At 41.0% G+C, this 26,359-nt stretch overlaps 1 protein-coding gene across 1 annotated transcript in view; it reads left to right on the top strand.

Annotated features, from left to right (window-relative positions):
* The first annotated feature begins 767 nt into the window (after positions 1–767).
* The window catches only part of map7d1a (MAP7 domain containing 1a), a 40,349-nt gene continuing 14,757 nt past the window's right edge, over positions 768–26,359 (top strand). The window contains exons 1-6 of the mRNA XM_030782260.1: positions 768–1,089; positions 16,225–16,389; positions 19,516–19,587; positions 20,210–20,230; positions 23,770–23,933; positions 24,966–25,077. Of these exons, the coding sequence (XP_030638120.1) occupies positions 1,050–1,089; positions 16,225–16,389; positions 19,516–19,587; positions 20,210–20,230; positions 23,770–23,933; positions 24,966–25,077 (574 nt within the window). The 5' untranslated portion in view covers positions 768–1,049. The remainder of the gene's footprint in view (positions 1,090–16,224; positions 16,390–19,515; positions 19,588–20,209; positions 20,231–23,769; positions 23,934–24,965; positions 25,078–26,359) is intronic.

Genomic DNA, 26,359 nt, shown 5'->3' with positions numbered 1-26,359 from the left:
CCTTTAATTCCTCCAACCCCCTGCGATATCCCCCTCCACTCTCTCATTTGCACAGGCTTATTCTTAATCCCAGAAGGCTGAGACCACAGAGACCCTTTGGTATTCTCTGATGAGAATCCTAATTGAGGTTGACTATATCATCAACATCTGGATTAAATATCTTGAGATCTGAATGTAGCATTTGGTTGCTTTTTTGCTCTGAAGATTCACAAATACTGTTTTTTTCTAACCCTCATTTTCCATGCAATTATTTATAAAATTGTTGGTGTAAGGTAGTTGTGTTATCGTTGATGTTACTTGAATATACGCGAAAGAAAGAACGCCACAGTCAGTGCGAAGCCATTGCAACCGATGAGAACTGTGGTAACCAAGTTAACTTGGTTGTGAGTGTTCAGCATCGAAAATCAGACATTTCGGATATCACTTTGGCCCAAACCATATTAGGTCCAGTAGCACTGTTTTGCCGAACAGTTTTACCATGTGAAAACTGTGGGCACATACCACTTTTTTGGAAGGTCAGGAGTGCAGTTGACCGTTTGAAGTGAATTTCATTTCATATAAACAATACATTGCCATAAACAAAATAAATGTTTGTAATATTTATATCTGTATAATATTAGCTGTGAACGTTCCAAATTAAAAGATCCCTTTCTCCGTCTGTTAAAGCAATATCTCCCCCTTAGAGCCACAGTGGTACAGTCCATTTTGGAAGCCAAGTTGGGACGAATCTCATACAATGGGCATACCATCAGCTGAGCTGCCGCAGATCACAGAAGCGCTCGGGAACGTTGTGAAACTTTTGGGGATCCCAAAACTCCTTGAGGCCGACACTAGTCTCGCTCCTCAGATAGACTATTACCTCCCTTTCTATTACGATTAAGTGGTTCGTTTCCGTGGTATAGTTTTTGATTTTCCGCATTTTTTCCGTTGCGTTATTCTTAGTGTGGGAATAAGGTTAGGGTTCGTCTGCCTGTGAATAACCGAGATTTACACCTTTTTTTCTGATGGAGGAATGAGTATACGAGACGAAAAGACAGTCGCATGATTGAATGGACAAAATGGAATCTAGAGATGCATCACTAACACCATGTAAGTTGTAATTTATTGTTTGGATTTTGCGATCTTTTCTACATCCACGGGAATTTAAGATGTATATTCCGAACTTCGACGAGTTAGTAATTATTCTAGACATAACCTGTTAGTAAGTTTCTTTTCTCTGATTGTACTGTTCATCTATGTGACTGCCTCAAAAACATACAAATCATAAATCAGTTCTCTTTTCGCTTTGATTGAATTAAAACATACAATCATAGGCTGCTTCAACTGTGAACTTTTGATTTGTGCTTATGCGTTGATGACAAATCATCCGAATTTAAATTGTTACATTTTTACAGTCTTCCTGGACTGTAAACTTAGTCCCCGATCAGTGCACCAAACTAGAGTGTATTGCACTAGACTCAGTTCATGTAAATGAATACTGGAATTCTCCAGTGAGTATTACGACTGCAGAATCAAGATTGTGGTCGATGAAGTAATTTCGTTCATCATTCGAAGTGACAGATATAAATATGTAGTCTGTAAATATTTTTCCGGTGCCCGTACTGTTTCGCCACTGCCATAGGATAATTCTGACATGAGGATTCTATTGTTGTGCTCTCATTATTTAAGGATCTTGTGGATTACAGTGACGTGACGAAAAAAAGACCACGAGTAAACGGCGCTTAATGGTATCGCAGTCCCCTCCCCCATTTGTGTTTACATTATGCGGTGACTACCGTAGCATCTTTGCCCCTACACAACCTATGACAGGGGAGCATCCATCAAGAATGCTGGTCTCTCTGCTGTCACTCGATTTAGTCAAACGCAGATACACCAAAATTTTCTGTAACGCCTACTTTATGGAGGGCAGCGGTTACAAGACGCATAATTGCTTCAGTAAGACGCATTCTAAAGCAATTAAGAGGTGGCCACTGAATTGTCCAGAAGCAATCCTCAAACACATACGTGGGTCCAGCAGAGTTCTGTGAGATTAGGCAAGAGTGATAAACTCATCTAATGCTGTAATGCCATTATAGACATGGATTTAGACATCGTTTGCTAAACTGCCTTCAAGCAAAATCCACTCTGCTCTTATTCAGTGTGCCTGGAAGAGTCTGCAGTCTCTCTCCCAACATACATGCCAAAAATGCTCAGTAAAGTGGATCTTGTTTGTGTTTGCTGATACAGATGAGCCTATATGATTGTTCTTTCTAAAGGTTTTAGTATGTTTTTGAAAATGAATGATACCATGAAGAGAATGTTTTTTACTGTTGAATTGTACGTTTTGTTGTGCCTGATAGACCTGACTATCATGAAATACCACTACATCTCTTTCGCTCATACTTGTATGATTTTTATCTCAGTTTTTGTGCCATAGTTCACTGGGACAAAACTGTTCATGACTTAGATCCTATCCAATGACAAAGTCATTGGTTTATTGATGAGTGAGGTAACTGGTGTGTACTATAAAAGGGACCTTGTATTCTGTGGTAACTAGAATACATTCCCTCAATTCTCCACACAAATAGCATTCTGAAGCCCCCAAAGGCCACATCTGAAGACTGGGCTTCCTTCCTTACGCTTGGGGGCTTGTTGGGTGGGTTGTTTTGGCGCCGAGACGAACTAGAGGAAAATGGATCCACACCCTTTTCTTGGGAAGCTTGATGGTCCGGCTGGGTTATTCTCAAACATGCTGAACCTTTATTAAAAGCATAGTAAATAGTCTCTTGGCACGTTCAGCAAATCATAATTGGGCATTCTTTGATGCTGAGCTTACATGAGCAGTCCTCGTAAACCACAAAGAGACTTGGCAAAACATAGCCTAGATAGGATGCATATCTTTGAATTAGAACACATGACGTTTTATGGTAATAACAGTGCGCTAGGGCCTGTCGTGAAACAGGGAGAGCTCACCAAACTTCTGATTTTCTGCTTCAGGTCTTTCAAATGGCTGGTCTCGGTCCTGGCTCTGTTTCTGTCTCATGCTTATGATGACTCATAGTGAATGTTTGGCTTGTCCAAAAAACTGATAGGGACAATGACTGAGTGTTTCCTCTCTGACTGATGCACTGTTTTGAGGAGCTGCGTCAACATACCTGTGGCGTGGAGGACCGCATTCTTGTCGAGTTGTAAGAAAAGTGTCTCTCTTGCATTTGCTTCTTGTCTGATGAGTATCTGATCATTTCTGTAAGACATTAATTGACGTGGTGTCTCTTTGGTGTTTGAAGGGGAGAGACAGTAGGGTTTCAACTTGGAAGAAGCTGAAGCTGAAGCTGAAGCTGGCGCTCTCTGTTTCTGTTTTCTATCATTAATGAGTACTTAAGACTTCAATTTTCACACAATAGTGATAATAATAACTCATTGACATCTGTTGTCTTGTGGTGTCTTGTAATAGGATACTAGCCTATTTGTTTCTTTAATCTCTTTTGAAATTAGCGCGCTTGTTTTGTCAATCCACAGTATAAGCAAATGACTCAAGGGTTTACACACAGGGGGTGTTAGCAGTCAAGGGAATCTGTGAACTGTGCTAAATGGGGTAGAGTGGCATGCTGTTACGTAACAAATAAGATTCTCAGATAGCCCATTGTACGCCGTGATTAGAATCTTAGGCACATTTTCTGTTGGTGTGACTCTTTGGAACTTTGCTTTGTCAGGCGTTTTGAAGAACGCGTTCTAATCTCTCTTTTCTTCAGATTTGCATTCATTCGAGGACTGTAACACACCCCCACCACCACCACCAGACAGTTATTCATAACCCTGGAGTTAGGTCGTTTTCTGTTCATCTCCAGCAGTGGCCCTCATAGTCTGAGTGATGCCGTAAATAATCAATAGAGTTACTCCATCCTTCACTTTTGGAACCTCCCTCCCTCTCTCTCTCTCTCTCTCTCTCTCCCCCTCCCTCTCCCTCTCTCTCCCGTCTTTCCTCTTTCTCTCTCTCATTACCCACCACACAGGTCCCAAACAATCGATCAGTCCGATATGGCCTGTGAGATCTTTTGACAGATGATGTTGAAGGCTGGAAAATGAGTACATTTAATGTAGCTCAGCACTTTTCAAAGTCCTTAGTCGGTCATTCCAGAGGATCCAAATTAAAATGCCTTTTGGACATTTGAATATCACGGTTGCCCTCTGTGAATGATTAAACAGGTGAAGGAAGTGCTTAGACAGCGATTTTTGTGCCTAATGTGAATTATTGGTCAATAAATACCTGCTTTGTGTGAGTCCGTATTCAGCAGAGCAAATGTATTCTTCCCATAACTGATTAAGAACCGTGTAGCTGAATGACCAGTAAAGAAGAAGAGTTCTCTGTCTCTGTGGAAATCATGAGGAGCGCTACAAACTACGGCTGTTCAAATCAATGGCATTCAGAACCTATTTTCAATTTTGCTATGTAGCATTTTGGCTTGTCCTTAGATCGATGAAAAACCGCGTATGGTCTCTGATCTAATTAGTTTTTTCAATAAGATGGTTTGTGTGCTCTTTCCAGCATGAAAATTCCCATACGTCATAGGTTCTCCAAAGCAGCTGTAAGACGTGGTCCCTTACTGTTGTTTGATGTGTTGGGATTTGAATAGTACGAGATGCTGTGTTAGCATTACGTGTTTGAACATGTCAGCGCCACAGGGAAGACGAGAAGGTCAGACGGACTGACGGCAGTCTGGGTGTTTTGTTGTGTAACGGGGGTGCTCCAACGCGGCCCCACTCTGTTGTGCCCGCGAAAACAAAATCGTTCAACCCCAAAAGCTCTGCACCGAGGAGCCGTTATGCAACGTGCACAAAATGTACGCCAGTGTCCCTCTTTTTCGAGCGGTAACATTAGCGTCTTTGTAAATTAGCATTGGGCAGGAGACCAAGAACTTCTAAGACGTAGGGGTCCTGAAAAGAGACAGTGTTCCAGACGCAGTATTGAGGAGACATTTCTGTCACTCCAGCTCAGGAGAAAATTATGTGATGTTCTCTGTTTGGTTCTCCTCAGTGCAGCTGCATTTCACCTGAGGTGCATGGTATTGGTACTCATAGCTCAGAATGTGCATTTTGTATTTCCCTGATACTGTAGTTTTAAGCATATTATCAGCATATAAATGGTTAATGATATTAGTCTCTGTGATACATATTGTACTGAAATGCTCCAACTATAAAAATTCAACTGATTAATGAAACATTTCAGTTAAAACAGCACTTTTTTTTTTAAATGTTATGTTAAAAGAATGTGTTGGCCTGCCTGTAAAAAAGCTTAAAGTGGTAAAATTGGTTTCATTCCTAAAGTGTTTCTTGTGAACAGTCCAGTGCTGATGTCATATGCTGTTCTGAGCTCTGCTTACGTTTTGGTAGATGAACCGTAAATCTTTGATGTAAAATACTATTTTAAATCTCACAGCCTGGACTCTGGATGCTTTACTGATAAAGAAGAAAAACACAGGTTATTCATAGCATCTGCTGTGACGTGTGGAGTTGTCTCCTTTTTGGTACTCATATTAAATCTGACCTAGAAATACTGCCCCCCCCCCCCCCCCTTACTCTCTCTCTCTCTCACTCTTTCTCTCCCCCCCCCTCTATCTGTGTGTGTGTGGTAGTGTGAGATTGCTCTTCATTGCTGGGATAATTAATCTCCTTTGAATATTTGAGGTCTTTGATGAAATCCAAAAGAGGACGGGCAAGTTTCAGTCTTGGGGTTGTAGTGGGGATGAGGAAGTGATGGAAATGTAAGAAATGTAAGCTCAAACAGTGAGCTCTCCCCGTATGGATGTTTATTCAGTCCCTTTTCTTCATTAATGTGTTCTGCGTATAAAACCGGTTGAGAAGACTCCAGTCTCAGTAATCCAGCTTATTTCATATGTGCAGTTGCTACCTAGAGAATATGTCGCTAATCAAATATTGGCTTTCCTAATACGTTAATCCACTTTAGTTTCACAAGGCATAAAAGCAGTTTGAATGAGAGAAAAAGGATTATATAAATCCCACTTACAGTATTTGAACACATCTCTCACAATAACCGAATACCGTAACAAATATTAAAGATGGTTTATGTAACTTTTGTAAGACAACAGTATTTCAGCTTGTTTTTTTTTTTGTTTTTTTTGTACCCAACACGACTGAAGAAGTATAAATGTCAATCTGTGTTACCCGTTTGACACTTTACATCCTAGCAATGCACAACTGGGCTTGTCCGCTCTGTCAATGCAAGGAGCATATTCCTTAGCATGGTCTCCTGTGTGTTTGTGTGGGTTGGTGTGTGTGTGTGTGTGTGTGTGTTTGGGGGGGAGGGAGTTTGTTTTTTCCTGTGTGAGTCTGGCGTGCTTATGAATGTGTGAGAAAGGCGCTGATTAAAAAAAAAAAAATAATATATAAGCATTTGTATTAAGCTCTTCAAGCTCTCCCTCCACAGGGAGAGAACCCAAGGAAGTGGAGATGAGCTTTGGAAAGAGAGGGAACTGCAGGAAGAGTGGCGGAAGAGCGAACAGGAGGAGAACGAGGTTACGCTCTCGCACCGCTCTCATGACGTCATCCCTCGCTTTTTTTTTTTTTTTCACAGGTCCCATCTGCCGTGAATCACTGCACAGACATAGTGTGCACCCCCCCCCCCCCCCCCCCCCCCCCCACCCCCCAATAGAAAACAGTTTTCTCTTCCAGCAAAGTGGAAAGACAAACAGAGCTGGTTCAGAACTCTCATATCAGTGCAAAAGACACTCAGAACACATTAACTTTTTCATGACAGTATTTTTCCGTAATAGACGAGTGTTAAGTAGGGTATTTAGAGCAGTTTTTCCTTCCAAAACAGATTCGTGACTTATTTACTCCATAATTATGCTTCTGTAAGATGCCTTCATATCAGTATGTCTGATAAACGCTTGCAGCATATCACAGTTATCAGTGATGTATATTTAGGAAATGCTAGAGGCCTGCAGAGGCAGATTGCTAATTCAAGGTGTAAATTTAGGCTGTTAACTAAATTGCTTCCATAATTAATCCGCTCGGTGTAGCAGGAGGTAGAATTTATGCCTGTGGTGTTTGCAGATGTGGATCGATAATGAAGTATTACAGGATGATCCATGCATTTTAAAAGTGATGCCCTTGACTGCACTCTGTGGTTAAAGACGAGGGAATAGTCTCTCCAGTGCAATAGAATGATTCTTTGGATATATTGAATCATAACCCAGATAAAGAAATGCATAAAATGATTTTTTTTTGCCTTAATAATTTTAGCATTATTTTATTCTTTTCATATATATATATATATATATATTTTTTTTTTTTAGCCTCGTAGAGACCATGGCTGTTGGCTTCTGTCTAATAATTAAATCACCCTCCCCACTTCTCTCTTTTTTGTATTACTTTTATGTCACTGTTTCATGTGTTCAAAGCACAGTTGGTGCTGTATCTTCATCGTCAGGAGGGAAATGGAAGAGCCAGGAACTGCTGTGATATAGCACACACATCAAAGATATGGAATAAAGATGCACCGGTTGTGTTCCCATTACTAAAGAGAACATTTCAGCTCAGCTGTCTGCGTATTTGTGTGTAGGGAGCCTTGTTATTATTGCCAGATCAGTTTTAGAGAGATCGTTTTTCTCACCATATGTTTGATTTTTAATCATATAACCAAGACGTGTGGTTATATGCGCATTCGTGCTGGTTCATGGTCCATTACATCCAAATTTAGCCCTGAAAAAAAAGAAAAAAAGAGAGAGAGAAGAACATTTGGAGGTACCCAATTAAGACTTTATCGTGGACATAGCATCTTGTGTCATCCTGTAGAACATTTCAGAGTGGAGAGATCAGCACAGGACTGACTAACTTGAAACACTGGAGACCTTAGAGGAAGTTATTGAATGCCTTAACCACATGGTGTCTCATAGTTGACCCTGCTGTCTGAAAACACAAGGGGCTTTCAAATATGCTTGTGCTATTTAGAGTCTTCCCTGCTCCCCCCACCCTCTCTCTCTCTCTCTCTCTCTCTCTCTCTTCCTCCCATTCTCTGTCATAAATATTCTCTGTCTCTCACTCTCTCTTTCTCTCTCACTGCAGCTCATCTGGATCTCATGGTGTCATGAAATGGCCTAATTTTAGTCATAAACAGCTGTACCCCACTTTTGACTGCTGTCTGTGTGCGTTTTCTGAAACAGTGGAAGGGGATACACACTCAGCCTCTGTAATATTTAACCGCTTCCAGACTCTAACTGTGAATGAGCAGCCAAGCTTCAGCTATAGTCGGCAGACCTATTCTCTAGTATCAGACCCAGTCTGGTGCAGCTTGAGGTCATGCATGCATATATCTGGAGCTTTTCTCTTCGTTTGGTCTCTCTTTTCCATAGGCCGTGCTATAAAATAGGCTCCTTGGTGACAGATGCAATCATTTCTGTAGGTCTAGACCAGGGGTGGGCAAATCCGGTCCTGGAGGGCCATGATCCTGCTGTTTTTCTTGTTGACCAACAAAATACTGTCTCTGATTGGCTGAGGAGCATGCACACCTGTTTTCAAAGTGAAAATCAACAGGTAGCTAAGAGGTGAAAACAAAAACCGGCAGGACACCGGCCCTCCAGGACTGGATTTGCCCACCCCTGGTCTAGAGGGTTAAAGGAGCGTTAAAAAGGTTTGTTGATGACGTCTCACCGGAGTTATCTGGCTGAGTAATCTGGTTTTGCGGAGTATTCCAACTTTAACAGGGTTGATGATGGAAGTGTTTTGGCTGGATGAAGTGCTTTACCACTGTGGCTGGGTGTGGACACTTAAAAACCATAATTAAGCTTCTCGTTTGGGGTACTGTCGTAAGGGTAGCTGGGTGGGACTGGAAAACCCAAACAGCGCATCTATAAAGACTTAAAAACTCCTGTTAATCACATGTTATGTTCTCAATGGCTGTTGGCATGTGCATCTAGCTCATTTGCAGTGTTTTTGAAAATGTTTGTTGCATGGGGAAAATGATAGGTATTTCAGACTGGGCACCCAATGTGCTTATCATCTCAGGTTTTGTGGAATAGAGGGCTTTTGTAATGTTAAATGAAGCAAATCTCCTGCAATCCAAGGCTGGGCATTTAGAGAATGCTGGGCATCAGACAGATTGCTACATTAGTCTCATCTTATTATTGTTCTAGGGAAAGGAGACAGTTTTTTTCTTTAGGGAAACCAAGAAGGGAGAGAGACAGAAGAATCCTAAAGCTTTAACCATTGCCATCATTAAGCTTAAAATCGTCCAACCTCCATTATGGGGCAGTTTTTTAATCAACCGGTGTTAAAACTGAGTCACTCAGTGAGAGCTGACATTTGTTTCTGCTGCTACTCAATGAACTGACGCGCTTTAAAAGCACAGCGGCAGTTTAAGCTAAAACCATAGGTTTTCTTTAATGAAGAACAAAGTCTTCCTGAAACTGCAGTGCCAGCGAAAGCCGTTTGGTCAGAATAGAAATTGTAGTACGGAGGTATTTAATTATTTTACTCTTAATAGCAATCAGAACGATGTTATACTGGTTGTCAAGGGTGATGGGTTGCTCAGAGACTGAATGTTAAGATATGGCTGGCATCAAGTGGTGTACATATAGGCCTTCTGGACCCTGTTCGCTGATGTCATTGTGGAAGGCCATGTCACTTCATATTCCTGTCACTTTTGTATTGCTGGATAGTCTCTCTCTCTCTCTCTCTCTCTCTCACACACACACACCCACACACACACACCCCACCAGTATGGTACTCCTGAGGGAGCTGCTGCTGCCTCTGATTAGCCTGGCGTTCCGTTGTGACATTCCGTGCATCTGCTTTGAAAAAGGGCAGTGGCATTTTAAACAAACAGAGATCCTTATATGCCAAGCATGTATTATTCTGTCTGTTCAGATGATGCAAGGGTTTGCAAGAACCCAAAACTCATCAGACATTCCATTTATTTCAGTGAGACAAGAGTAACACTGCAAAAACTAAGGCGAAGAAACGTAGAGAGAAAATTTCCAAACATTTTTCCAATAACTTCACAACAGGGACATTTCAGTAACTCCATAATGAGGGCTCTATTTACATTGAGCATGTAGAAATCCCAAGATGTCCACTCGACGCATGGATGGACATCTCTCAAAGGAAATGGAAATTGACACAAATCCCAAGTGCCAAAACACACTGCTCTCTCTCTCTCTCTCTCTCTCTCAGGGACAAACCCTTAATGTGTTGGGTTTCCTCCAGGGTGTCATGTAGGGGAAGTGAGTTTCAGAATGTGCAGCAGTCATCGCTGTCCCTCATAGATGTGTGACCAGCAGACCATAGTCCTGTTCACACCCACACACACCTTCATACCCTGCTCTCTCTAACCAACACCCTCTGTCAAGCAAGGCTGGGCAGTACAGCCTTCTAATAATGTTATGGTATTTAATGTGTGTGTGTGTGTCTGTGTGTATGTGTGATAAAGTTATATATCATGATGTTCAAAAATGCTCGTAGAATTTTAATAATCATCCAGAAAGTTATTGGTTTATTTTCCTCTGGCCAGTAACATAAACTACATAAATATGCAAAACTGTGCATTCAGCGGCCAAGTAGTACTAAGTGACTATGTACACATTTATCTATGCATTAATTGGTTAAATTAATGAATAAATAGACGAGTAAAACCTAGATTGTGGAGAGGTACTTGTAGGGCACTTTTTTGTCTTATCTTTTGCAGCCAAAACAACTCCCAACGTAGTGAAATTGTGCCCTTTTTTGGGAATGAGCTTTTCTGCTCTGTCATTTGTGTGCCAGTCCAGTCGGTGAACCGTGTTTTGTCTGGGGAAGGATGCCAAGGCATTTCTTTTGGGGGGTTTCATTAGCGGATGGCAAACCAACATTCAAAACCAGCTGATATTTTTCAGCTGCTTGTTAAGAGTTGCTTATGCTTACATCACAATATAAGAGGTTTTTTTTTAAAAAGAGAATTGTGCTTGAGATATTACCAGCACTTTCCTATAAAATGTGATATTTCTTCGCTTGTGTCTCTCGTCGTAAGGGTACAAAACAGCTCCCAGGGACTGTACTAGACGTCAGCAATGTAGCGCGTTTCCCTGATTCTCTTCCTCACATGCAACGACCGTGTTATAATAGGACAGAGTTGTTTAATGTAGAAACAAGCACTACTGAAGAAAAGAGAACTTAACCTTTAGGCCCTTTACTTCACTGGCTTTAGCTAGTGTAATTGCCTCTAATGATTAAGCAATTAAGCGTATGTTACAATAGGTCAATGTTACTGTTGTATTGGTCTTCGATTTTTTTTTTTTTTGTCCAGCCATGCTTTTCCGAGCTTCTGAACCCTCACACATGTTCCACCCATTCCTTTACCTCTTTTCCTCTCTAAACAAACACACACACACACGCACACACACACACACACACACACACACGTACATACGTGCATTCGTTTGTACACAGTCTAGTTCTTTGGCACAAAACCAGCAGCTGGTGTTTATTCTGAGCCTCCAGTGTGTCTGGAGCTCCATCCCCCCCCCCATCCCCTCTTACGAGGGGCACCCTAGCTGCTTACATCACCCCATCCGGGGTGAGGGGCCGTGGGGCCACGGGGTGAGGATGAGGTAATTCATTCACTCCCGCAGCTCTGTTCAAATGAGATGCACATTCATTCTGCCTGGGCCTCTGAGTTCCTCTGTTCATTTTTTTTTTTTTTTTTCGGTTTCCCCTCCCTTTCCCCTCTTCCGATCTTTGATTTCACGCGCAGAGCTCAGCGCTGTTTTCCGACCCCTAAGCCCCCCCCCTCCCCGGCTTGTTTCATTTCCATTTTTTTTTAAAAGGCATAGCCAGGATCTGCACCCTTTTATAATCAACGTTGCGTTTTCTTGGTGGGCCATTTTCCAAGTCTTAATTCAATTAAATTGTCTCTGTTGAATTGCCTTAAGCTGTTCTTTTTTGTTTGTTTGTTTTGTTTCGTTTTGTTTTGGACTGCTCTACTTTCAGCAAAGCAGACAAGTCCTCGTATCACCAAAGTCCTAATAGCGCTGGGAAATGTCACTCACCTGTCTAAACACTGTCACTCTCTTGATATTTCTGTGGCTCTGGTTTCCTGCTGTCCTCATATGACCAGTCTCCTGATATTGCTAGAGTCTGTCTTCTGGGTGATTTTTTTTTTTTTTTTGTGCTTCATTTGGCAGAAAACAGAGCGTTGATGTGCTTGAGAGCGCAGTTGTTGTCTTTATGCATATTTTATGCCTCTAAATGCTCCCCCCCAGGCTGTTCCTGGACAGGCACGGAGCCCGAACGTGGCCCTTAAGATGCCCGGGCTTGTCTTCTTGCGTCGATTTATGTCTGGGCTGATTTTTTGACTTCGGGATGCTGTTCAGCTTTGTCCAACTTTCCACATCATCTTCCTTAGCTGGAGGTTTCTGACGAGTATCTTTTTTTGTGTTAAGGAATCAAACGAATTATGTAGAGAAAAAAATCATATATGTTAAAATAAAGATTTGTTATGTTTACCATTTGATTATAGAACAGCTCTCTCCTCACAGCCTTATGGCACTGATGTAACGTATCACTCATGTGATGACACAGATGTGCACATATGTATTAGACTCTCCATGTCTCTGCCGTCATTAGGGGTCTGGAAGAGAAATACCTCTCTCTGTACAACTGGAAACGGCAGTCACTGTGGGGTTTCCATTGCCTTTTTTCTTCCTCTGAAGTCTTGAAATGGATAACTTGTTGAATGTGTTTGCCTGTCAGTGGAAGGTCAGAACAAGACATCAGGATTCAGTTTACTGGATCAAAGTGTTTTCTACCACTGGTCAGATATAGGGTAGAGAAACTAACCCTTCTATGAGGAAAATATATGCCCATAATGGCATGTTTTTAGAACACATACACACACACACACACACGCACGCACACGCACACAGACTGACAGATGTGTCACTGCCTAAACACACATGAGCACACAGAAGAGCAGAGGAGACAGACATGCAGGTGACACATTGAGTGACACATTGTCATATGACTTGGCTCAGTGTTAACCACATGTTGAGTTTCCAGTAGGACTGTTCACTGGCATGTTTTCGGCATACTGTTTCTTTCATTATATTTCATATTCTAACCCATCAACGACTAGAGAACTGATAATACGCTGACATTTTTTTTTCTCTCTCTCTCTGTTGTGTCGGTAGTTCTGTGGTGGTGGTTAAGGGTGAGGGGGCTGCACAAAACATAAATCCTGATCTCACCGCTGTTCACCACGGCAACGCAGTGGAATATCCATCACCCCAAACTGCCCAAACAGCTCTCCCTCCTCCTCTTTCTCCTCCTCTTCCCTTTCTCTATATCTCTCTTGCTCCCTCGCTCAGCACTCTTATCCTCCTCTCCTTCAGTTAGTGGCTATGCGTTCCGTCTTTTACTTTACCCCCTGTTGAGTGGTTTGAGTTGTTTTCTTCAGCATTTGGAAAAACACTGCTTTTGCTCTAGTTTTTAAAACTAATGAGTGGTGAAAAACAAACAAATAAAAAATGAAAAGAATACAGCCAATGCTATAAAAGGTGTAACATGAGTGGCATTGAGCACAATTAACTCTGTTGTTTATGTTAGATACATAAAAAAAATCCTTCCTGTTCTGCTTGTGGCTGGCTAGCTAACATTTTTAGCCGAATAAGCATATTTAGGATATTTTTCCTGTCTCACGGAAACTGTATTATGCTAATGAAAGCACAAGTTATTAAGTCTGAGTTTGTCACTCTGTTTTCTTTCTTGTAAACATCCCCCCCCCCCCTCTCCTTCTAGAGGCTGTGAGTTTTGTCGTGGCATTTTTTTCCCCGAGTTATCTGGTATGTCCTTGCTCTTCCGAAAAGCCCTTTTATTTGGAAGTCGGTTTGAGCATGCTGATATTGTCCTCTCTTTGCCAAAAACAGAGCACCCTGTGTTCTCCTTTCTCATCTCTCTTCTCTCCTCTGCGTGTCGGCCGGTCTTTTGGCAGTCGTCCTGTTGCCATGCAGACATTTCTATAATGACTTCTGTCACACTCACACAGGTGGAAGTCCCTAACGAGCGCTCAAAAATTCACGGTTTTAAGACCGTTTTCATGACTTTTTTTGGACCGCGCTATCTTCGCGAATAAAATCTGATGTTTCTGGCGCATTGCCTTTAGTTCTGCCGGTTCAAATAATATCTGCAGAAATTATACGATCTCGCTGAAACTAAAGACGGTGAGCCGATTAGTTCAGCGTAAGAAATGACATGGCTGATTAGAGCCGCACACACAGAGACAATTGTGTCGGAAGGATTTTTGGATAGTCTCTCCAATGAGTATGTTAATGACCTGGTTAGCTGACTGTGAGTACTGACAGTTGGAGTGCTTAAATGTTATTTTCTACACCACATAGCCACACAGTTCAGATGTACAATTTACAACATTTCTCTCCCTAAGGCCAGTCATGTCCTTAAAAAGCCTTGAGGAGTCTCTAGTAGAAAGTAATGGTTTGTGTGTTAACTTACTACACCTTTCTAGAACTATAAGAGAAGTATAGAACATAACAGTGTAGGATATTATTTGACTTGCAAAAGATGCTGAAAAGGATTTATTTATAAGCAATGTGAAAAGAGCATAGCATGTAGGCGCCTCTTTCTGACTTAAAGTTCCTTAGTCATGCTGTTGACTTTATTAAATGTTATCCTTCAAAACACAGACTACTTTGATTTAGAGTTCATTATCACTATACACATTGCCTTTTTTTTAAATTCAGTGCTGTTGAGGCATATATAAAACTCATGTTCTCTTAGTTTGTCCCCTCTGTACTGTCTTTACAGCTCAGTGCAATGCTTATCTATAGTAGATGATGGTATAGCACATACTCACCCCGCAGACCACTAGATAGGGTGTGTAAACTCAAACAATTATATTCACCGAATCTTCTGTGAGTCCCACAAGAACAGGGTGAAAGTTGAACCAGAGCAAGGACGACCAAACAGGGATATAAGTCTGAATCGTGCTAAACTGGTACACATTCCTTACCCTTACTCTCCCATCTCTTACTGCATCCGAGCAGAGCTTTCTACATCAGAAGCATATCTGTTATTACAGGCGATGTTCATCTAGACAGTGCAATATGCAAAGTGAATTGTATATTCTGTTCGCTCGTTTAAAGGAAGCTGTCTTTATTAGAGAAAGATGGGACGTTTTGTGATTAAAAAAAAAACAAGAAAGTGGATGTATCCTGGATACTTACCGTGTGGTCAAAGAGCTCAAACGTCTGGTGTTTTTCTGATTATTATGAACGAACCTTCCTGTTTCGTCTTGTAGTGTCAACATAATTAGAAATGCGCATAAGTGTGTGTATGTTTATGTGTCCGTGTGGTTAGTCTTGGTAATTATTCCTCGGTGTGTCATGAAAGCCTTATGCAAACTGAACTCTAGTTCAGTTCAGGGTCTTATCAGTAGAGACAGGTGATTAGGTGTTTCTGACTCACTTTGTTGTGTTCATAGACAAGTCATCTTTTGATGACATAATGTCTTTATGTATTGCAACAATGTTAGTTTCTGTATCAGTTGTCCAGTTTTTTTTTGTTTAATTGTGTCTAGACTGAGTGTTTAGACATACATTTCACTAAAAAGTCTTGTATTTTTGTCATTGCTTGACCATTTTATTCTTTTCATACCCTGTCTGTTTGCCAGATGTGCTTTCTGTATGTGAAAGCACAGTTTTCAACAAGTTTATGTGGTTCCTAGTTTTAAATAGCTGAACATTCCGCTCTCTCCAAAATGCGGTGGTCTGCACCGTGACCGTCTGATGTTTAATCAATAAAACTCTTTTTGGGCCATTCTTAAATCAATGCTCCCCTTAAATCAATGCTTGTCTGACCAGTGCAATATCCAACAGAGAGAACCAAACTCACTGGCTTGCTTCTGAAGATTCTCGACAGTGTCATCAGTCAATTTAAGTTATGGGAGAATAAAACACGGGTGTATAAAGCAATGTTGGAATCTTTTGTAGGAAACAAGAATGATGTATGAGGAGACTGGCAATGGCTGGTTATGTTTTCTCATGACTAGAACTTACAAACTTGTGAAATATGTTCTAAGTATAACTCACAATCCAAGCTGGAAAAACAAACATAAATTCTCACCTCCGCTTCGGAATGGAGACTAAACTGGTTGAACTTGTAGGTCTTTTTGACAGTGTCTTACTTGCTTTATCTCTTTCTTTCTCTTCATTTCATGATCATCTTCCATCATCTCTCCAGCTGTAAATTCTCTCAGAATGGACGGCCAGCAGCTGAAGAACCCTACCAAAGCACAAGGACTGAGGAGCAGTGAACGAAAAGGTACTATCGGTACAAGGCCAGACATCACCCCAAAATCTCCTGCATCCCCAACAAAGATGGGTACCAGTCCCCAGTCCAAAAAAGGTACATGCATTTTGAGCTCATGTTGTTAGTTTTATAGACTGCATTGTCAGTCTGTTTTGAATGTGTGAACATCAAGAGAAGATGGTCAAATTTCAACAAAACTTTCATCAGGACTTAGTGTATCAAGGCACAGCTCTTGAGCGAAAACATCAGATACAGAGGTAGTGCACCATCACTAACCCAATTTATGCGTATAGATTCCCACAGTGGGTTTTATAAATGTTGCCTAGATTGAGTTATTCGGATCATTTTCTCTTAATGAGTCCATTTGATCCGTCCACAGAGGTGAATGCCCGATGCTAATCGGTAGGGACTAGCATGAGCTAACCTTATAACCAGTTCCGGTCATTAGGGAATAAAAAGACCATGAAAAACCTGACAGGCCATCATATTACACTGAGCTCTGCCAGCAGGCTGGATTTTACCATGGTCCCATTTCTTTTACAATAGTCTCTCTTGTGTTCCATAGCTGGCTCGTTACATGTGCTAATAACCAAGAGAGCAGTTTGGATTTTGGGAAAGTAAGCTACTTTTTCTATTCCCGCTTCATCATGGGCCCAGTATTCAGGTGAATCTACAGACAGATTCCAGAATTTCCAATTCAGAATTCAATAGATTTGGGCATTGGTTTCAAATGAAACTGTGACCAACTTGCTCAGTAACCCTTATATAGCTATAGATGGAAAAAAAATTGGAAAAAAAATATAGGTTTTAAAAGTTTAGGTGTTGGTGCTCTACTGAACTAGATGGTAACATAAGTTGGGATGTTATTTGTTTCTTATATGTTATGTTATTTTGCTGATCATTGTATTTACATTTTGCTCCATGTATTGTTAGGTATTATGTACACCTGATGCTTGTGATTCATTTTAGGTTCAGTTCAATTAAAACTGCATTTGTTTGGTATCATACCCCTTTCATAAAGGAAATATTAAAACAAGCAATGCAATAAATTCCAGTGTTTATGCTATGTTGGTCTTGATTCATGTGTTAAGGCCTTGATTGAAGGGTTTTATCATTTGATTAATATTGGTGTTTTTATATGAATTGAGATGGTGGATTCTGAGGGGGTTGTTTTTTTTTTTTTTTTTACTGTAGCCATAGACATGAGCTAGGAAAACTGTAAAAGAAAAAAAAAAAAAACACTAGCATTGTTTGTTTGATTGGAGTATGTGCTGAGTGGAGTTTAATGAGATAATGGCGGGTTTTATTCCCCGTTTATCTCGATTTGATAGTGGATGGAGTTTGGCACCAGCCCGTGCTCTGTCAGGGAAGATGTCAAAGTCTGGCTGTCAGAACGACTGGTTGAATATGTCGCCTCTTCACAGCTCTCTGCCTGACACGATGTCCCACTGGTTCAGTCTCCTCCGTTCAGGGGGACCAGAGATGGTTACTATGGAGACATAGCTAATACTGCATTTCTTGGATTTTCTTCTGTTTTGATTCATGGAAGAACTGTATCTATCCTTTTGTGTGGAACTCCTGGTCCTGTGCATTCCTGTGGTTTTGAACAGGGCTGGTGATTTTGAATCCACCACCTCTCTCAAACACAATATGTAATTATCCATAATTGCCCATTACGTGCAATCATTTTCAGTGAATCGTTCCACACCACGATACTGCATTGCTGCTCACCTCACATGCAGGGTCTTCCCCTTATCTGAAGTGCACTTCTCTAATGCTGTGTCTCCATTTAGGGTTTAAGGGGAACTGACACACTAGCTCATTATGAAGCTTACCTTTTCCATTTAAACACTTCAGTTTTTAATCGAACTGCTTGTGTTTTTTTCTAGGAAAATGCAAAATTTTCTGTCACAATCTAAAACTCACTTAAAACTAGGATTGTTTTTTTCATGTTATTAACGGCAGTGTCCAATGAAATTCCAAGGAAATGGAACTTTGTTATATGGTAAAACAGTCTAAATGAGGCAGTTATCAAAATTGGATCCATACATCAGGAAAGATGAACTTCTCCTTACCCTAAGCTTCCCCAGCGCATACGGTGTGTTTCATCACGTTGAGACAGGCAGAGAGAATACAGGGGCACTGCAGTTTCTCCTGCAATGCAGAGCTGCTTCCTCTGTTCTTATCAAGCTGATTTTTTTTTTTTGGGTCAGCCTCTTGCTTTTCTCTTTTTTTTCCGTCTCAGGGACTCCAGAGCTGAATGACTCAGGGAGAGACGGCTGGTTGTCACCGTCACGGGCCTATCAGACACTGCTCCTCTGCTTCTGCAGCACCATAAATAACACTGATCTCAGAGCTGAGCGCAGGTCATAAAGAGGCAAGAGAGCCTAAGGTGGACCAAGAAGACCTATCATTTCTTATGGTTATGGTTAATCAGCTTTTCTTTTATTCAACCTGCAGCGGGTTTTACATGACTCTGAGTCACGAGATAGAAACTGATGCCAGACAGCTATAGAACTGCCACACTGCCACAAAGCTTTCGATGTAGTCATATCCAGCTGAGCAAAAAACAACATACGTTAGAACGTCCAGATCCAATATCGGTTCCAAGTCTCTGAGGGTGAGGGAAAACAAAGCAAAACAAAACAAAACATTGGTCCAGATTCCCCAAAGAAGATGAGAATGAGATATCCATGTCATGCAGAATGCGTTCCTGTTACTTTGTTCATAAACAGAATCCACATCCTCAGTTTTTTTCTTCCTTTCCTTTAGATCATCTGCATCTGACTTTTTGTTATATATGCAGCTTGCTGAAAATTCAAATGGAAATACAATACAGTCTGAGTCAAAAAATGATTTATCTAAATCCATATGAATCTAACATAAAGCATGTCTGGGTCAACTTAAGTTTCAGTATTATTCTTGTTAATGACGGTTTGTTTTCTACAAGAGTCGAGTTTGCAGGTCGCTTGTGAGGGTTTGGACTTGGAACTGCTGACATGACTGTAGATTGGCGAGTGATTGGAATTGTTTATTAACTGAAGGAGGAAATGAACCACAAATCCCATGGGGCTTTTGGTGTTACAAGAGCAGACTCTGTTCACTTTTCCAGTTCCTCCTGCCAGTTTCTAGTGCTTTATAGCTCTGCAGATGTGACCGGCCTCTCATAGCACAACAGCCTCTCTGATTCACATCCTTTTCTCTCTTTTTCTCACTCCCTAGTTCTCGAGACCAAGTACGAGGACAGGCAGAAATTGGCAAAGGAACGAAGGGAGGAGAGAGACAAATTTCTGGGTAAGCAGACTCTGAAACTAAAGGGAGAGGACGCCCCCTGCTGGTTGGGGTGTGATAAAGTGTACAAAGTAAAATAAATGCCTTTGGCACACATGGTCATACTTAACATTCAGCCCACACACCAGCCTGTATGCTTTTTTTTCCCCCCTTTACTGCAAAATAAATAAAAGAAGACTGTATTGTCTTTGCTATGCTGACTCATTTTTTCCACAAGAGGTAGTAGCTCAAACAGAAAATGCAAATAATTCAGTATATTAACATCATTTCTGTCTTCTGACAACAGTTTACTCTTAGAGGGAATAACCATTTGGTGTTTTAATCAACAAATTAATATGTTAGTCTAATATGTTAGTCTAATATGTTATCTAATTTCTAACATAACCTAATTCTTGCCTCAAACAACTGATTTTGAGGAATGAGTTTGTCAAAACTGTTTGCATTCCCCTTACAGTTTGGTCTTTTTAGCACCAACACAACTGAATTCTGGTTGTAGACAATTTAACAACTTCTCACAACTTCAATGTGTTAAAATGTCACACCATGCTGTCCTTGGTTGGAAACATGACTACAAGGCTTTGCCCAGTTGACAGTCACACTTATCTTCCCTCTCACCCACTTACAGATGAACGTACCAAACTTCAAGGTAAGCTGGTCCCCATTTGTCCATGGTGATGGTGCTGGTGGAGGTTCTGGTGATTTTGTGGTTTTTGATTCACAGCTGCGAGAGTTTGCTCCAATCCGGTTTCTTCTCTCTCTTAAAGATAAAATTAAATAATTAATCTTCTCTCAGTCGTTTCACCTCTGTCCTCTCCTCTTTTCCGCTAGCATTTGTAATGTGTCTAAATCTTGCTCCCTAAATCTTTTCATCTTTCTTGGTGGGAATGCTAATGTGGTGGAGTTAGTTATGACTAGAGGCACTGAAATGATTTCTTTCTGAATAACTGAGCAGTTTATCTCTTTGTGAGCTACACTGCACACTTTACTTCAAACGTTTGTCTCGACACTGACGTGTCTCTTCCATAAGCTTTTGTTTTGTCAGATTCTGATAACTTCACCTACATAAGTATCGACTATGGACAATGTCTCAAAATGCCTTCAGCCTCATGACAGAAAGAAGTAAAATGTCCTTTATAGACAAATATGAGAGTTTTATGAGTTATTGACTTGATGAAATGGGTACATGACTTAACTCATTCTCTGCTTGTGTTTGTAGTCACATGTAAATGTTCACTGGTAAGGTCGTGGAAGAATGACTAGGTTTGACTGTCACTAGTGTCCACTTAGGTGATGGTCTTGTTTTGTTTTGTCTTCTTTGTTAAGACCCAGTCTACACATTAAGCAAAAGCGCTAAGCTTGAATTCAGACGCTGAGCTCCTCTCTGGAGTGCCCTGGATTTCAACTCATGACCACAAAACACTAGCGTCGTTGCATTTGTTTGTTTTTCGGACAGCTTGTGTCGCCTTGTAAGACCGAGCCATAATTACCAGATTCGAGACAAATTCAGGGCCAGAAAAACAAGCCCTAAGCCCAGAATGGCTGTGAATACTTTTTAATGTCATTGTGTATTTTATCATAACAATAACAACAAAAAAAAAAGGAGTGAAAACACTAAAAAAGAAATCTCTCCACTACGAAATGGTGAATACCAAAAAAACACCCCGCATGAATGCCGTCTGTCTATACCACTTTTTGTGATGTTTGTAGAAATTGATTTGTAGAATTAGATGTAGATGTAGAATTCAAATTTCCTGTGTCTGCTGGTGTCCCTTTGGAGTTTCACCTCAAGCAGTTTCCCTATGCCTTTGTTGCATTTAAGCCTGGAGTCATTTACAAAATTATAAAGCATTGTTGAGGTTTTTTTTCCACCCCACATAGCAGGTTTTAAATTCCATTATGAGCCTTTTTTGTGATAGTTTTGTTAGTTATCATTGTGAGCCATTGTCCACGTCAAATGGAAGGATGGTTTTAGTCCGACTGGGATAAAAATGATTGGCGCTTGGTTTATCTTCTGTTAATACTCATCCTTTCCAATAAGCTGACCTCTATTTTTCAACAAGAGATATTTCAGATTCGCCCGTCACTGTTAACATTTCAACGCATTAATTTTTCTGTATCTTGGAGTGTGCGTTTAAGCCCTTTGAGTGATGATATTTCCTTGTAGTGGTGCATAAGTTAAATTTTCAACATGTGGATGGAGATAGTCCAAATTCAACGTGGTGTTCTGGTGTTCTGGATCTGTGCACAGCATGTCTGTCTTTCCCTGTCTCTCTCTGGAGTACTCTTAATACTTAATGCAGAGGGACACACTGACTGACTCACAGCATAATTCTTTCATGACTTCCAGAGGCTGAATCTCGAACAAGGGAGAGAAAGAGAAGAGAAGAGAAAGGCCTTGCACACTAGTATACACTGATTTCATTGCAACTGTCTGCTTAGATAAAGAATGTCCCCTTTTTGCGTTTGTTAAAGGAACACTTGATAGTGTTACCAGAGGCACTGAAATGTGAATTAACTTGACTCCTGCTCTGGGTGTGCCCTTCTCTATCTCTCTTGCTCTTCGCCATGTGGGTAATACACCACTCTGGGACTGGCTGATACAGATAACACATCACTCTGCTATATTTCGGTTATTTAAACAAGCCAGCTGTGTATTTGTGTGATCATAATGTCGTTGGCATTGAATTTTTGTCTTGTTGTTGTTTAACAGATTAGTACTGTTCAGAGGACGGCCCAAACATGATGATTTTAAGGCCTGTTATTTCATGCCTGTTTTTTGTTGTGGTTGTGGTTGAATGTTGATGTTAAAATGTGCCAGAGACGAAGATTTTGAATACTGACTTTCAGAATGTCACGTTAAATGTGCTAAGAGGTCCCCCATACTCACACACTCAAAGTGTGTATGTGTGTGTGCGTGTGTGTGTGTGTGTGAAAGCATGAGCGAGACTCAGGACTGCACTCAAACTTTCCATTTCTCACTTTGTTCACTTGTCAGCACTGCGTCTTTGTCACAGTCAGTAGATGTAATATTACACTCTTGCAGCTGCCACTGCAAATAAAATAAAGCCGCCGTGCGTTTGCATGTTGCTTACGAGTTTTCTCCCCGTTTTTAAAGCAAAGGAAAAGCAGGGACCTGTTTTCTCAGATAATAACATACGTTGTGGCAGTGTGAGAGACCTCGCTTTCACTCAGACATTGTCCCAGTATTCGTCTTGCAGAATCCAATATCCCAACATCAGCGGTTGCAGCCTTTTGGATTTATGAGTTAGCATTAACCTCCATAAAAGCATTTTCTCTGTGAGGCCATGAAACACCATTTCAGGGATGTGTGAAAATAGATTTGAGAGGAGAGGACAGTGTTCCCAACCAGCCCTCCTCCCATGGGCTCCAGAAACCATGGTGCTTAGCCTATCAAAGCGTGCACTTTATTAAAACAGACAGAGGTTTGGAGATGCGATTAGGTTGTTGACCAGCAGTTCAGAGGTATTAAAGAACTTTCTAGAGTCCCTCTTTGTTGGAAGTAAGGTAATTCGGTTTATCTCTGAAAAGAACTGGTGAAGCAAAGGCTTTGTAAAGTGTCACAACGGTGGCTTTTATACAGAAAGCTGCAAAGTTGAAAGCAGGATTAGCATCATGAGAACGGGGCTTTGGTGAGTAAACGACAGTGTGTATCATTTTAAAAGGCTTGCTGTGAAAGGGATTAAAGTTACAGTAGGCCGGACTGTTTTCAGTGTAATCCGTAGGATTTATATGTGAAAAGCAGATACATTCATAAACTAGAGGTGGAATTCCCCAAGGGGTGAAAGCCCATTTACCTAAATCACAGAAGGGTATTAGAAAAAGCTTATCTAAATGTTATTCATCTGTGTGCTTCATTTAGCTCCTATATAGCATAGACGACAAATGGAAAAGTTTTTTAATTAGTGCTTAAGGATCCTACATTTTCAGTGTAAACCCATCTGTATAATTGCATGTTTCAGATTAGAGAGCTGGTCTTATCTAAGATCGGAAACGCCCCGAAAACACCCTCGTCTGAATGAATGTCGTCGACTTCTGGTTTCGTCTGGTTTTGTCGACGGACAGAAACGGAGACAAGTTGATTCGGTATCGGCTGGAGCGTCGGTCAGTTGCGGTGTGACGGCACCAAGAGAAGGGCTAACTCTTCCTGTGTCTGTTCGTCTGCAGTTGCCAAACAGAGCAAATGGCGGGAAAAGGAGGAGAAGGCCAGACAGCTGAGGGATCAGCAGCTGGAGGTGCGGAAGAAGAGGCTGGAAGAACAGAGGCTGAAGGCGGAGAAACGCAGGGCAGCCCTGGAGGAGAGAGACAGACAGAAAATGGAGAGGAACAAGGTGAATTCATCATCTCAGACAGGCCTCAGTTGGAGTCACAAAGAGAGATATGGTGAACAAAGCAGAAACAGTATATGAGTGCTGTCTCGTGATGAGGCGCACCAAGGTCTCCTTTCTATTTGAGCTCAGATTTGTATTTGAGACTGATTCGACATACTAGATTGAGGTGGTCCAGATCAAGTTCTGAAGGGCCACCATTCTACTTGGTCTTACTTTCAGCTCTTAATTAGAGGTTGAGTACCAGTATGCACATTCTTCAGCCAAATAGATGTGAGTATTGCTAAATGTGGTAATTTTGAGATACCATTGTTCTGACTCTGGACTGAATATCTCGGTGCAGCCCAGTATCTGCATTAAGAATACCTGATTCTCCTCGCCCACACAATTTTCATGTTTTCTCAAATTTCTTGTTTGTCTATATCACTACACCATCCCATTTTTTTTTCTGAGCAAGATTGATAGAGTTTACATCTGAAAACAATGCTGTAGCTTTATTACACGTGGCATGTTTGTCAAAATAGATCACAGCGTAAAGTGTCTCGGAGACATTGTAGTAGATGAAAAGAATAGGGATCTTCAGAGAGTAACAGAAACCCAAATATCCAGGCCCACAGTGCCAATCAGGAAGTACTCCCATGCAGATGTTTGCCTTAGGCTGCACTTGTGAGAGCGGATGAGATGTGTTGTCTCGCTGAAAGTAGGACACAATGTACAACCGAGACTCCACCTAAGATGTTGGCTTTTAAAGATCAATACTGATCTTTCTCTCTCTCTCTCCCAGGCTCCTTTTATAGCCCTACAAGCTGTCCATTGGATTATGTGTAAACCTCAGTCGCTTGCTTAACATTCCCGCGCTCCCAAAGTCTTTTATGTGTATGGTAATGTTCACAGAGACTGAGATGTCTGCTTAACTAATGACTGTCACTTATTCCTGTTGGTGGCTGTATGTTCCAGTAGAATGGATGGGGGAATCTCACAGTTCTATTATCTGTTCTTTTTTCTTTCCTTCTTTCTTTCTTTCTTTTCTTTTAGGAGAGATATGAATCAGCCCTGCGGAGATCTACCAAGAAGACTTGGGCTGAGATTCGACAGCAAAGGTGGACGTGGACTCAAAGCTTGTGTGCAAACTCAAGTCAGAGAGAAAGTGAGTGTCCCTAATAGAAATTTGGTCAGGGGTGAGTGCCCTCAGAGGTCAAATCTCACACGCCTGTCTCCTATTCATTCCATAGAGATATGGAATGTGTTTCTTCACTGATGTGATTTAGACCTGTGGTTTATAATAATACAGCAACCGTTTCCCCATCTGCCCAATAACCTTTTAATGACGTTATAAGAGAGTGCAACCCTAAAAGCTATCACCTAATGTATTCACATATCAGATGAGTTGCGTATTTGTGGATTGTGCACAGGGTTCAAAAGGACATTAACTGGCGGTGATTGACTCTTGACTCTTCAGTGTATCTCAGTATTGTCCTCAGATCAAAGCAAAACAATTACATGCTGTTATCGCATCAGAGCGTTTTATTAATGCAAATATATGGATATGTGTCAGACACCCAGCAGACTACCAGTCTTTCCACCACAGGTTTTGTGTCTCTTCTCATTTGCAATTGAAACTTGTGGTTCCTGGCTCAGCTGCTGTTTGCACTGCATGAGTCGTGACTGCCTTTGTCTTTTTTAGACTTTAGTTCATTCAGTTGATGAGCCTCAAGCCATGTACCAATATGCTAATGTGTGGGGTTTTTTTTATTACCACAACCATATGTAAGGCTGTATTGATTTAAGCCCGTCAATTCCAGTCTAACCAGTGATCAATAATGTTTGCACAGCATGTGGTAGCGTTGTTCTCGTATTTGTTGAGCAGAATATATATTATGTAACTTAACACATTGGCTCGAGTGCTGTTTGGAGACGTATGTACAGGGTTCACAGAAGTGCTTGACCAACCGGAATTGCCACGTAGAAAGAGTTTTCTCGTCATCTTAGAGTTAAAACAGCGGTAGTCGAGTACAGTGTAATGTATTATAAACACATGTTGCTTACTTGGATTAATTTTTGCGGCGTGCAGGTGGTGGAGGTGGGGGGGGGGGCAGTATTTATGAAATCCTATTAAAGAAATTCTCAGAAGCCCTGTTCGGAATATTTGAAGGACAGAACACAGAATGAGTGTTGGATAAGAGAACCTGGAGTGCTGACAAGCCTTTTTATCATTCAGAAAAAAAAGACAGAGAAAAGGCCAGGAATGAATACTAAGATGTTCTTCCTCACTGAGTTTTAGACATGTTCTAGAAATGGTAAACTGTATTTGTAAATTGTACAAATTTACAAATACAAATTGTACTCTGTAGAATTGTATTCTATAAATAGTAATAAATTCTCTGAAGAGATCCATTTTTGACTACACAATAATGCAGCAGCTCAGAGCT

The sequence above is a fragment of the Chanos chanos genome, chromosome 8 (assembly GCF_902362185.1).
Source record: "Chanos chanos chromosome 8, fChaCha1.1, whole genome shotgun sequence".
NCBI lineage: Eukaryota > Metazoa > Chordata > Actinopteri > Gonorynchiformes > Chanidae > Chanos > Chanos chanos.
Note: the sequence above shows the minus strand (reverse complement) of the source record. Positions and strands in the feature narration are given on the sequence as shown.